We start from the raw sequence: 12,966 nt of genomic DNA on the forward strand, positions 1-12,966 counted from the left end.
AGTCCTTATAGGGCAGAGTTTTTTATCCACAAAAGGTTCAAAAAATATTCAGATATTCTGCTTGGAGGATTAAAAAAAAGAAGAAGAAAGGAATAATGTCTTCAAGTCCAATTACACTGAGGGAGACATCACTTTAACAATTTATTGATGGTCTGTCATCAACATTATCATGGAAACAAAGCACGAGTTTATCATGGCACAACAACTCAAATTTAAATTCAAATGGGGCCATATTTGTTAAAAAAAAAAAAGAAAGAAAGATAATATACGTGTTTAAAATCAAAATATCAGAAGGTACACCCACTGGAATATTAAAGCCAAACTTAGGCAACAGTTACCTCGATGTTTGGTATTTTATTACCATGGCTGGATTACTGAATGGGCCTGCCTGGCACAGATTCAGGGGGCCAACATGTCAGAGGGCTCAACAAAGACGGAGCATCTGTCTGAAGTGACTGTTACCAACATTTATTGTTGGAAAGTGAAAGAGCAAACTATAGGTATGTCTGGACATGTTCTTTGTTGCTGATACTGATCTGTGTCTTTCAATAGAGTATCTGTCCATACCATCAGAAATAGACAACACTCCACCTATACGTTGTAACTGGTCAAGCAGTTTACATACGTGTGATATCAATAGTCTACATCTGCTGATATTAGCTCATTGCAGATCTATCAGTATAGGCGTCTATATATATATATATATATATATATATATATATATATATATATATATCAGCCGATAAATTAAATTGAAGTACAAGAAAGCCAAAGTTATGTTTTTAAACAGCGTCACCGTTCTATAATTTCTCCATCAGAGTATAGTGACACATTTTAAATGCGCTATCACTTACATTGTCGCAAATAAATAAACATTTTTTAAAGGAATCATATCAGAAATGATTATTCATGTTGTGCATTGGCCGATAAACCATTATACGATTTTTTTTAAACTCTCAAATATCAATATCGGCCTCAAAACTCCTGTATCGATCGGGCTTCAGAAATGATATCGTGCCTTTCTGGTCAGAGCGCTTCAACACTACATGTCATCATACACATGATAGCAGAGGCTAGGTGCCACCTGCTCATCAAGATTTAATCTATAGCGCATTCACACATTTTGTGGTGTTGTGTATATTTAGTATAGTATTTTTGCAGAGGGTTGTTGGTGTGGATTTGCTGTGGCAGGAAGCTGGACATGTGTCAGACACCTTCTCTTCATTTCCTGTGTGAATGAAAGTGCAAGCTCAGTTTTCCGAGGTGGGGTGGTTGGGGGGGGGGGGGGGGGGGGTCGGAAGGCTTTAAGGTGTTTGTATCCAGGGGGGACAATTGTCTAATAATCCGTCTATGTTGTGTTGTTATGTCATTGGTGATTCATAGAATGTACGGTAAACAGATCAGAAACAGCTTGTTCTCTTGGCAACATGACAGACGACCTGAACGGGACAAATCAGATGTTCCAGAAGTAAGCTACAAATATAGAAGTTGAACAAAACACCGGAACACAAACAAGTCTAATAATCGCTGGCAGAATCAAGTTTTCTTGTATTTCTTTGTCTAATAATGTTGCAGTAATTACACACAGATCTCTTACGGAGATACTCGGGAGATACTGAGTCAGTGAACAAATCAAGGCCGCTGTTAGTGAGTCAAAGGCCCAGTTGGAGCTTGCCATGTCCCAGTGCAACAAGTTTTTGACACAGTGAACTTTCTCTCTTTAGCCTGTTGAAGCTCTTCTGCACTGTTCAGGTTGAGCACCGCTCATTGCGCCTCAAGAGACTATACTGGAGAAGTACCTGAGATGTTCCCTAAAGGTTCTGACGAAGCACCGCTGTCAGAGGCACCACAGCAAGCTGAAGACGTCTGCAGACAACCAGATACAGCACATCCTTTAGGACAGCGTCCTTTGCCATAAATGGGCATCGCTTTCATTAAAGCGGAGTTAAAAGCCACCACCCATTGAGGAGAGTGCAAGGATTCTGCAGGTTGACCTACAAGCCGTCATTTTTCCACACACCATCACTGTCGCTGAACTTGTGGTAATTTAACCCAAAACGCAACACAACATGTGTTCATTCACCCCTTGTTGCCATGCAGATAGTTTGGATGTTATGTGCCCAGCTTTTGACATGTTTGCGTCTGCCATCCCGATACAAGGAAGTGCATTTAATTTATACATTTAAAAACTCAAAAGCGACGTCTCTTTCTAGAAACAACACCGCTGTTACTCTGGATAATCTGCAGACCTGTGAGCACGTTTCATTGGGCATACTGAAGAAACAGACCCTGTGGAAGCTGTTGACAGTGAGGTAGGTCTGTGGATTATCCTGAGTAACTGGGGCACTGCAGCTGAGTTTTACAAATCATTTTCAAACTCTTTCAGCAGCACAAACAAAACTGCATTCACCGCCGTTCTATTGGAGGTGGGTTCTGAAGTGTCACAGTTGGGTATTTGAAAACACTAGCACATAAAATTAAAAAATGACCTGCATGGCAAGACGTCACTGGGGTTGATCGATGAAATGCTTTTGTGTAATTCTAGTAAACTGAAAGGCTGGTTATCATTCTTAAGTTGCTTTGTAGTAAGAGCACACAGACGGGACCAGTAATAGACACTCAGGAGCGGAGGCTGCGGAGGCTGCAGATGCTATTGATAGGAGATGGCATGTACTTTTCTGTGTCGACTGAGATAGTCCCTGCAGGCAAGCCTCTCTGCAGGGTCTACGGCGTTATTGGAATCACGAGTGTGTGCAAGAAGAGGGCCATCAAGATGGCCACCTGGCGTGTAACAGCAAGTGGTGTACCCTGTTAAACTGGGAACCCACCGCACACGAGTGTCCCACCGTAACACAAATTCTATCCCACTGACAGAGTGCACTGGTCTGCACCAAACATGGCAGGCTAGCTCACCTTCTATCCCGGGTCAGAAGGAGGCTGACGTGGGTTGACCCGTACAGATCGACCCCTCTTGCGGGCTTGAATCACGACTCTGCATCGGTCTGAATGGGGTATTAAAGGTACCCTGTGGAGTTTTCTACCACTAGTAGCACTATGGAGACATTTCTTTCCAGAGTGGGTCATGTTTTGATTGTATTGTGCATGTGCATGTGCACGAGGACGCACATACATGATTGCAAGTTTTGTGGCGCAAGAGGTCAAAGAAAACCGTTGACATCCTGTTTTTTCCCCCCACTGATTGACAACCGGGGAACGTAATGTGCAAACAAACTTACCAAGGAGCCGGCAAAGACAAGAAGAAGAAGACGACACGCAAATATGGACGAACATAATGCACAATTTAAATTATTGTTATTTCTTTTTTTAAATCAGCGTTACAAACGTTTGTAATAAATGACCCCAAGGATACAATTTTGCTGAGAAACACTGAATCTAAACTAACGTTGTAAGATGCAGCTCTACGCGGATATTTTACGTTCGCTTGGATCATAATATTTAACAGTAAATGTTTATTTTAAATTCCAAATACAATATAGGACAACAGCTAAAAATCATTACTGCTTAGTATCACAGTCACAAGTTGTATGTATTGTACATGTCGTCAGTCAGAGCTTATGGAGTAGATCGAGCACAGGATTGAATTTTGATCCTCTACATATGAATCTGCCTCGTCTATTAATTCTGCCCTGCGGTGTTTGAGCCGGGATCAGGGAGAATACAAGCTCTGGCTGTCTCTCAAGGCGTGCTATTGTACCCCACATGCTAAACAGATGCAACTGTCATCCCCACGTTTTACCAAGGCAGCCTTACTGCCCTTCCCTCACTATAAGGAAGCCGGAGAGATACAGTCAAAATGGCTAAAAATGGAAGGACAAAGCTGAAGGAGGATTTTAAGAGACACAGGAGAAGAAAAATTGTAGGACTGATTAGGCCAACACTGATTTCAGACCCCCACACCAGTAAACTAACTAACTAACTAACTAACTAACATGCAGCCTGAACATCAGAGCAGGAATAAGCAGGACAATTGTGACTGTGAGATTCAGTTTTGAACTCGTAACAGATCCATTTGATGCAGAGACCACAGCAGAAACACTTGCAGATACAACGGATATAATCACGCTCTGAGTAATGAGTTCTGCAGTTTGCAAACAGAAACCTGTACGAGGAGACGTTCAAGATGCAGATCTATAAATACATCCACTACAGCGATTTCCCTGTTTACGGCCTGAACTAATGACCTTGCATTAAAAAAAGGTGACAAAGTGGCTGGTGCACTAAATGTAGGTCAGAAAACTATTTTAACTGGCCTAAAACAATGGAGCTTACACCTGTTGATCAACTTTATGAAATTCTACTCTAGTCTAGTCTGGGTAAGGTTTAAACGGTCATCTTAGGATTTTACTTTCACAACTTGAACATACTGCTCTGCAATGTCTTTCCTCGTCTCAGCCCCCTGTGTCATGGTGTGTGGTACATCTCCCTCGAGTCAGAATGCCCATATTTGGTTGGCTGAGCTGCATCACGTGATGTGATTCACTACCCGACTAAGCCTCTGCTGTTAAGTTTCGGTTCACGATAGTCACGTGCTCGCCCACTGACCAATCACAGCACACTCTGCACCTCGTGGCAGAGCTGCACATGGAAACTGAGCTGCACGTAATGCTGACGTAGCTATAGGCCGGCTAGCAGGCGCTGACACGTTAAAGAATACGGCCAACATGTCAAACTAAAGATCTGATTGGTTGAACACTATGACAATCAACAATATCGTCCCCATTCACTTAAACTGCACATGGATGCACGTGTGAGTCTGCAGGCCTCTGCCTCTGTTCTTACCTAGAGACACAGAGGTGAAATCTGATTGGATAAAAGCTCTACTTAAAACAAGCTGCACTGGAAGCAGAGCAACTGAGGAAGACAGTAGCTGTGCAATGAGAAAATAAGATAATGCGAAAAATATTTTTATAAATTATAATATTAAAATATATATATATATAATATTGAAAAAATATTAAAATATAAAATAGATATAACTTTGTGATTCTGTTTAGGCCAGCAGAGAAGGCCTTGCAGGGCCTGACAGCCCGCCACTGTTTAAACCTTTGAGGTGGGCTGTGCATCAGCTATGAAATATCAAACCTAAACAAAACACTCTACTCTCGTTACTGCAGTGCAGTACAAGTATACATGGGATTGTTATTTTTTTAAATATATCAAAGGGTTATGTAGGCCTACAATTATGTAATATGGTTTAAGTTTAATTTCTGGAATGTGTCGGACAACTTCATGACAGCTCTTTGTTTTTGACAAAAGGTAACCACTGATGGTAAAAAGAAGAAGAAAAGAAATCACAAGTTTGACTTTGCACACACTTGGTCCCTCGCTGGGTGGATAAGCCTAGCCATCTTTGTAAAACTACAAACGCAAATACTTACGCCGCAAAAGCACCGCAGTGAACTCAGCAGACACTCAGATCTCCGTAGTCAACTCTGCAGACGCTTGAATTTTAGTGCACCTATATGCTGAAATCCACGGTAAACGCATTCAAACGGAACAGATTGGGAGCGAGCGAAGGACTTTGAAAAATTAGCGGAGGGATTAACGTGAAACAACATCCGGCTTTCAAAATAAGATGTCAACTAAGCGGGAAAGATTTAAGTGAGACAACATCCGGTTTCCATAATAAGATGTCAACTAAGCGTATGTACAAATTTCATGATGTAGAAATGAGATGAAATGAATTATATTTACATTATGTATAAAACATGTTACCTGTACCAATTAGGAGATATTTCAAAGTAAAATCATACATTTGTACCGAGAAACAGGTACATTTCTGAATATTTGAAGTGTTATAAAAAGTATTTTCTCAATAATTCCAGAAAATGACTGATAGATATGTGTTCAGGACATCGTTGACTCCAATCATACCGAAAATCAGACATATTTACTGTACCAATTAAGAGATATTTCAAAATAAAAGTCATACATCTGTACCAAGAAAATATCTAATAAATGAATATTTGAAGTGTATTTTCTCAATAATTCCAGACAATGACTGATTTTTTAACTATGCACCATTTCCTCTAATCTAATCTGAAATTAGAAAAATTGTCTCATGAATGTGATTTGAAGTTCACTCATGACTGAGATTTTGAAGGTATTTAATTTTGAAATGCTACTTGAGAATGTCCTGGATCTGTCTGAGTGACACCTTGAAGTGGTCTGCTATTAACCTGTTGTGGAATGATTTTGTAACTATGCACCATTTCCTCTAAAATCCCATCTGAAATTAGACAAATTGTCTCATGAATGTGATTTGAAGTTGGCTCATGAATGAGATTTTGAAGGGCTTTAATTTTGAAATGCTACATCAGAATGTCCTGGTTCTCTCTGAGTGACACCTTGAGGTGGTCTGCTGTTAACCTGTCGTGAAATGATACATCAGAAATGTCTCATGAATGTGATTATTTTGAAAACCGGATGTTGTCTCACGTTAATCTTTCCGTTAACTTTGAAAAATCCTTCTCTCGCTTCCGATCTGTGCCGTTTGAATGCGTTTACCGTGAATTTCAGCATATAGGCGCACTACAATTTAAGTGTCTGCTGGTTGACCACGGAGATCCGAGTGTCTGCTGATTTGACCTCAGTCCAATAGCCCTATGTCATGTCATTTGCAGCGTATGCAGGCTCGAGACACGACATGTAAGCCACTTCATAGCTGGCAGCGCGAGGGCTGGCCGTTGCATGTTAACCATCGTTAATGTACCTCATAGATCGGCCACACGAGCTAAACGTCCCGAGACGGATCGACTCGCAACGGAACCAAAACACCAGCAGCTAACGCTAGAAACAAGGAAGCTGAGAGAGAGAGAGAGAGAGAGAGAGAGAGAGAGAGAGAGAGAGAGAGATTAACATCACACAAAGATGCAATCGATGTCAACGCACTGTTAACGTGAGTTGTTAAGATCAGATCTGGTGCCATACTTAGATATTCAGGTTCCATAGTGTAGCGGTTATCACGTCTGCTTTACACGCAGAAGGTCCTGGGTTCGAGCCCCAGTGGAACCATCTGATGTTTTCTGTCCTGACGAGGCTTACAGCTCCTAATTGATCATCTCCTGTCATCGGTTGCTCTCAGAAGTTGATTTGACCGACAATGCAAAAATGGTCCTCATTAACTGGACAACGATAGAAAACGCACTGCATGCCTACTTCACTATAAATCAGCAATAACTGCACAGCCATTACATTCTACCTTTACCAACACTTTTTGAGAGTTTAACTATATTATTGAGGTTGTAGTGTACAGTGGTGTTGAAGTGGACTGCATTGTCTTTCTGATGTTTTAGCCAGAATTTTAGAATCACATTTCAACCTGTCAAGTTTAACAGCATCCCTAAACACAACCTCAATAACAAACATATAGTAGTAGCCTAGTTGTAACACCTCTCGGACTGTGTCTCTAAAAACATCAACATTTTCTCAAGTTTTTAATTAGTTGTGTTTGATTGCGCATACAACAGTAGAGGTGTAGCTATAATTAAGTAGCCAGGTAGTGTTTCTTTTTGTGGTTTGAAGAGACGCGCTGACATTAAAAGCTGTATTTGTCTTACATGATTATGAGTTTTGGGATACAGAAATAGAAAAGTAATTACAATACTGGAAACATAACCCAATGTCAAGGGTTTAAATATTAGACCTACATTATGATACTGTTTCTGAAACTACTTGTAAAAATATGAATAAAGTATATGCTAATCAAAATCTAAAAATAAAATAATCTCACAATTCCTTTGTTCCCTGCTTAAATTCTCAAAATTCCTGTCACCTTATGATTTTAAAGACAACTTTCTTGGAAAATATGCAGCCGAAGAAGCACACTAAAATAAAAAAAGGTCAAATGGACTCTCTTAGGTAACAGTTATGAGCAAGAAGAAAGCCAGTCACCTCCACTGGATATTAAAAACAGCTCCTGTTATTAATCTGGGTGATACACCGAATTATTTAACAATGAGAATGTTGACCAAATGGCATTAAGGAGATGTGTCTTCATATTAAAACACGGTGTCTGTAAATTAAGTGTGGATGAAACAAAACTGTATTTATGTCAAGTAGGAGACAAACTTAAGATTTAAATAATAGTTTAGCGTTTTTCTAAATGCATCAATTATGAAATTCATTATAATGGACCATGGGATCAGATGAGTTCATACAGAGGCTACATTTCACTGTGTGCTGTGTAACATGTGTAATAATAAAAGTTAATTTACATTTTAACTTCACTGCATTGATCAATCCAGCCAAACATAAATTTAGTGAGGACAATAAACGTTAAATTATTAATTTAGGTTCACATAAATCATCTCATACATCGTTGCTGGTCTCACTGCTGTTTCATCAGGCTTGAACTGGCACGTGTTAGCTAAGTGTTAACTGACACTCCCAATTAGTGAGATTATGAGTTAAGATTAACTTTAGCCCATACACAATTTAATTTAAAACTCAGTAACCTTGCTCACCTTTATAAGAATTACTCACCAAATCTTCTGTTGCAGATAACTGGATCTTCGGGAGCATTGCGTTACCCGTCAACTTGTTTTACTTTTCAATTAAGGAATTATCAGTTGATAGCATTTGATATTTGTTGTCACAGTGCTGGAGAGCGGTCCAAACAAGTAGTTAGGTTAGTTTACTTAACCGCGGACAACAGCGCCATCTATTTATCCTTCCGATGTAACGTTATGCTAACTTCTTTGACCCGCTCTGCTCTTCAGTAAATCCCGCTTTCAGCTATTGTTCACCGCTACTTCACTATTAAAAAGAAAACAAATTAGCTAGCAGATAGTGTCAATTGGTCAAAAGGTTAGGAAAGGTCGCACTGTTGTTATTTGAATGTGGCCTTTTTTCCCCTCACAACCGGATATTGTTTCAGTATTATTTCCTGGTGTCACATTAATTTGTGTCCCCCCAAAAATGGCGAATTTAGCCGCTGCTGCTGCGGCTGCAGCTGCCGCTGCTATCGCCGCGAATAGAGACCCAGCCGTTGATCGTTCATTACGATCAGTGTTTGGTAAGTTTGTTACCGTTACCTCGTCACTGGCGGTTTAATCAATTTGGTACGTAATACGTTGATAAACCAACGGCTAATGAATGAGAGCCTGCTAGCCGGCTAGTGTTGCTGTTAGCTTGGCAACGAGGGAACAAACGTAACGACCCGAAGAACGAGAAAACAAATATTTTATCGGTTAAATGGAAACGTATATTTAATTGTATTGTCAATTAACGTTTCTCTATTTATTATTTTAGTGGGGAACATCCCGTATGAAGCTACAGAGGAGCAGCTGAAAGACATCTTCTCTGAAGTGGGACTTGTTGTTAGCTTCAGGTGAGTGAAAGAGGAGCCATTCATCTTCTGGTTCCATCATTATGTGCCCCAAACCCCAGATACAAGAGTTGGTGTTTTTACTGTTTAACACAGTATAAACAAACCGACAATACAAGCTTATGCACCTGGATTTCCCCTGTGAACTCTAAACCATGTGGACTATCAGACATGATGATATGTGTCCTTTGTGCTCAGGTTGGTGTATGACAGGGAAACAGGAAAGCCAAAGGGATATGGTTTCTGTGAGTACCAGGACCAGGAGACGGCCCTCAGTGCCATGCGGAACCTGAACGGGAGAGAGTTCAGTGGTCGAGCCCTCCGTGTCGACAACGCAGCCAGTGAGAAAAACAAGGAAGAGCTCAAAAGTAAGCGGCTATTACCTCTTGGCTTTTTTGGGGATTTTATTGAGATGTGTATGTGCGAAGCTACAGTTATTTCTGTCTTGCGCAGGTTTGGGAACAGGAGCCCCCATCATTGAGTCTCCTTATGGAGACAACATCCAGCCACAGGAAGCCCCAGAGTCCATCAGCAGAGCTGTGGCCAGTCTTCCCCCCGAGCAGATGTTTGAACTTATGAAACAGATGAAGGTAGGCTGCTTTAATAACTCCTGTTGTTAATAGCAAATATTTCAGCTTTTCTGACCTGTGACTAGTATGTTACAAATCAAATTTGCATAACCTTTCCTTATAGACATTTTTTAATTGATTTATTTAGCATGAAAACCCAAACCACGAAAACTCATCAGTCCCAGTAGAATGTCTGCCTTACGCTCACTGTTTAAAATGAGGCTAATAAATAAACCAATGGTCTACCTCACTGTCAATCAATATATCAATAGTCCTTATAAGCAAAATGAGCTGTCATGTTTGTGTGTGTGAGCATCACATTTGGGTTGTGTCCCTTCTTCTTAATGGCGGAAGAGGCTGTTCAGAGCTCACTGTAAAGTTGCTTTTTTTAATTTGATATGTTTTTGTAAATAATTAACATTCTAGTAGTTTTCCCTTTTGAGGTCAGAAAGGTTACAAACATGGTTTGATTTGGAGAGAACCTGAGTTAAATTAATTTTTGCCTATTTTATTTATTGGTTATGAGTCGGTTGTAAGCCAAAAACCTGACTGATGTTACTTTTCTATAATGATGATATTTGTCTTGAGAATTCTGATAAAGTACTTTTTTAAACTTTTTTTTCTACATGCGTTTAAAATCCATCATAAATCCTAAATGCAACTTTTCTCATCAAAATGTTCTTATTTTTCGGATAGTTTTGTGTTTCTAAAAAAATAATGTACATTATGTCCATATTTAAGATAATGAGATAAATAAGTAATACAAAACCCCGTTTTTCATGAAAGGGTTAATGGTCAGTTATGATGCCTTGTCTCTGGTGTTATAACTTGATTTCTGGGTCTGGTGCGTCAATAGCATTGATGCATTATTCTCGTGCTAGTTGGCATCTTCGAGAATAGAATGACAACTTCCTGTTGAAAGTAGCAAAAAGACTCATGAATCTCATATATTTGTATTATAGTTTTCCCCAAAAGTAATATTCTCAAACTGTATGTTTAATGCTGCTCACCCTCTTTAGTCCCCCAAGAAGATGGTGACAAATGTTCCCCTCTCAATTTAAATCGCCTCCAGGGTGACGACTATATGCGCGTGCTCTTACTTCCCTTTTCATTAACGGAGGCTGCGATGTGCAGTCTGTCTCCCTCGGCTCTGCCAGAGAAGCCTTATCTTTGCACATCTGGCAGCCTTCTTCATTAGGCTCAGAGAAATACCACACTGCAGATATTTCTCCCCCTCCGACTGGAGAAGTGTTTTGTCGCACCAAAGTGTGCGTGAGTGGGACAGCTCCGTATGCTGATCAGAGTGTGAGAGCTTGGGCTCCGATCCTGAGAGCACAGATATCATTGGACGACTTTGTTTAATGTTTTGTGCTGATGCAGCCGCTTCAGTCGGATACGGGTATGTGTCTGAATCATAAGTGGGCAGCAAAAAATACAGGAGTGTGTCCAACCTGTCGGGAAGTAAAAGAACAAAACAGGTTTATTTTAACGAGGAGCTCTTATGTAAAAGGCTCCAAATTTATTTATTTATTTTGTACTCTGCCCATTTGTGATGTCATATTCCAATATTCTTTTTGGTGACAATGTGATTTCTGTCTCCAGCTGTGTGTGCAGAACAGTCCCCAGGAGGCGAGGAACATGCTGCTGCAGAACCCTCAGCTGGCCTATGCTCTGCTGCAGGCCCAGGTGGTCATGCGGATTGTTGACCCTGAGATCGCCCTGGTGAGAGCAGAGCAGACTCGGAATGAAGACATTTGTCAAATCTTGCATGATCTTCTGTTTGTTTAGCGCAAGCTTCGTCTGACTGTGGCCTTGTCGTTAGTCGAAGAAGCCACCATTGCACATTTATTTTTAAAAAGATGCTCTTCCATATGCTCCACATACAGAAAATGCTCCACCGTCAGACACCCGTCCAGCCTCTGATTCCCAGCGGGCCGGTTGGAGGAGCACCGCCGCTCAACCCCCCTTCTGCTCCGCCCAGCGTGCCGGTCCCTCAGCCGCAGCCGGTGGTAAACGCAAGAGTCCTTCACTCTTTAGAGGCAGTGTCATGTCAATTCTGTTCTACAAAATAGTCACACTCTCTACCCTGAAAATAGATAAATATTGATGAGAACAGTGTTGGAGAGCAACGCTGCAGTCCGTAGTCTGCTAATGTCACAAATTTACTAATTTTCTAACGATGAAAACCAGTTGATCAGCCGAGTCTCAGAATTCAATAAACGTGTAAGTTTCATTCAGGGAAAAAATGTCTCAAGATGAAAGTTTAGGTTAAATTAATTATGTTTCTTTTTTTTAATCGTCTGATCAGCCTGGAATGCATGTCAATGGAGCCCCTCAAATGATGCAGCCCCCCAACATGGGGGTTGTCCCTGGACCAATGCCTGTTCCAGGACCAGGACAAGGACCGGCACCAGGACCAGTCGGGCCTCCAGGTAATCCTCATCAGACTGCATGCATAGTTACATCTCCATCTGAACAAGCGTCATGCTTATACACAGTGTATTGCTAAGGTCATTGACGGTTCATGTGTGAGGCGTGACTGTTTCATTGCACTCGTTCCAGTGAACCTCCACATTGCAGGGTTTTATTCAAGCAGCAACATAGATTTGGCATTTTATAGTATTTTATTTATATATTATAATTTCCATTAAACTGTCGTGCAGCAGTGCGAGCGACCTCCCCCCTCATCACTCTTTCAGCAGGTGCAAACAAAGCGACAGTCATGCATTTTTATCAGTACAATGTGATGCGATGGTTCGGCTGTTCTTCAGTCCAAAGTTGATTTTTACCAGTTATTTGTGTAAAGTTGCACTTATTTATATGACAACCATGACTGCGGCGCTCCTTTACCTCTCATGTTGCACATGTCATGGCTCACTGGGTTCACTAGGTGTCCCCAGAGCCTGATTTTAAGAGATTATCATCAGCTTGACTCTTTTCATTCTCTCTTAATTGTTTTGATATTGTTTGTTGTTTAATGTTAAAGTTCCCTCCTCACCTCTGTGTGTGTGTGTGTGTGTGTGTGTGTGTGTGTGTGTGTGTGTGTGT

General features: G+C 40.8%; 1 protein-coding gene and 1 non-coding gene across 3 annotated transcripts in view; both read left to right on the forward strand.

Annotated features, from left to right (window-relative positions):
- Positions 1 to 6,962: 6,962 nt before the first annotated feature.
- Positions 6,963 to 7,035, forward strand: trnav-uac (transfer RNA valine (anticodon UAC)). The gene has a single exon. It is a non-coding gene; the product is annotated as a tRNA-Val (tRNA).
- Positions 7,036 to 8,939: 1,904 nt separating this feature from the next.
- cstf2 (cleavage stimulation factor, 3' pre-RNA, subunit 2) overlaps positions 8,940 to 12,966 on the forward strand; it is an 8,883-nt gene continuing 4,856 nt past the window's right edge. For both annotated transcript variants that reach the window (XM_031862661.1, XM_031862663.1), the window contains exons 1-7: positions 8,940 to 9,037; positions 9,274 to 9,352; positions 9,548 to 9,717; positions 9,803 to 9,939; positions 11,521 to 11,640; positions 11,805 to 11,927; positions 12,227 to 12,350. In XM_031862661.1, coding sequence (XP_031718521.1) covers positions 8,941 to 9,037; positions 9,274 to 9,352; positions 9,548 to 9,717; positions 9,803 to 9,939; positions 11,521 to 11,640; positions 11,805 to 11,927; positions 12,227 to 12,350 — 850 coding nt within the window. In that variant the 5' untranslated portion in view covers position 8,940. The remainder of the gene's footprint in view (positions 9,038 to 9,273; positions 9,353 to 9,547; positions 9,718 to 9,802; positions 9,940 to 11,520; positions 11,641 to 11,804; positions 11,928 to 12,226; positions 12,351 to 12,966) is intronic.

This window comes from Anarrhichthys ocellatus, unplaced genomic scaffold (genome assembly GCF_004355925.1).
Source record: "Anarrhichthys ocellatus isolate YVR2014 unplaced genomic scaffold, GSC_Weel_1.0 scaffold27, whole genome shotgun sequence".
In the NCBI taxonomy this organism is placed as follows: Eukaryota; Metazoa; Chordata; class Actinopteri; order Perciformes; family Anarhichadidae; genus Anarrhichthys; species Anarrhichthys ocellatus.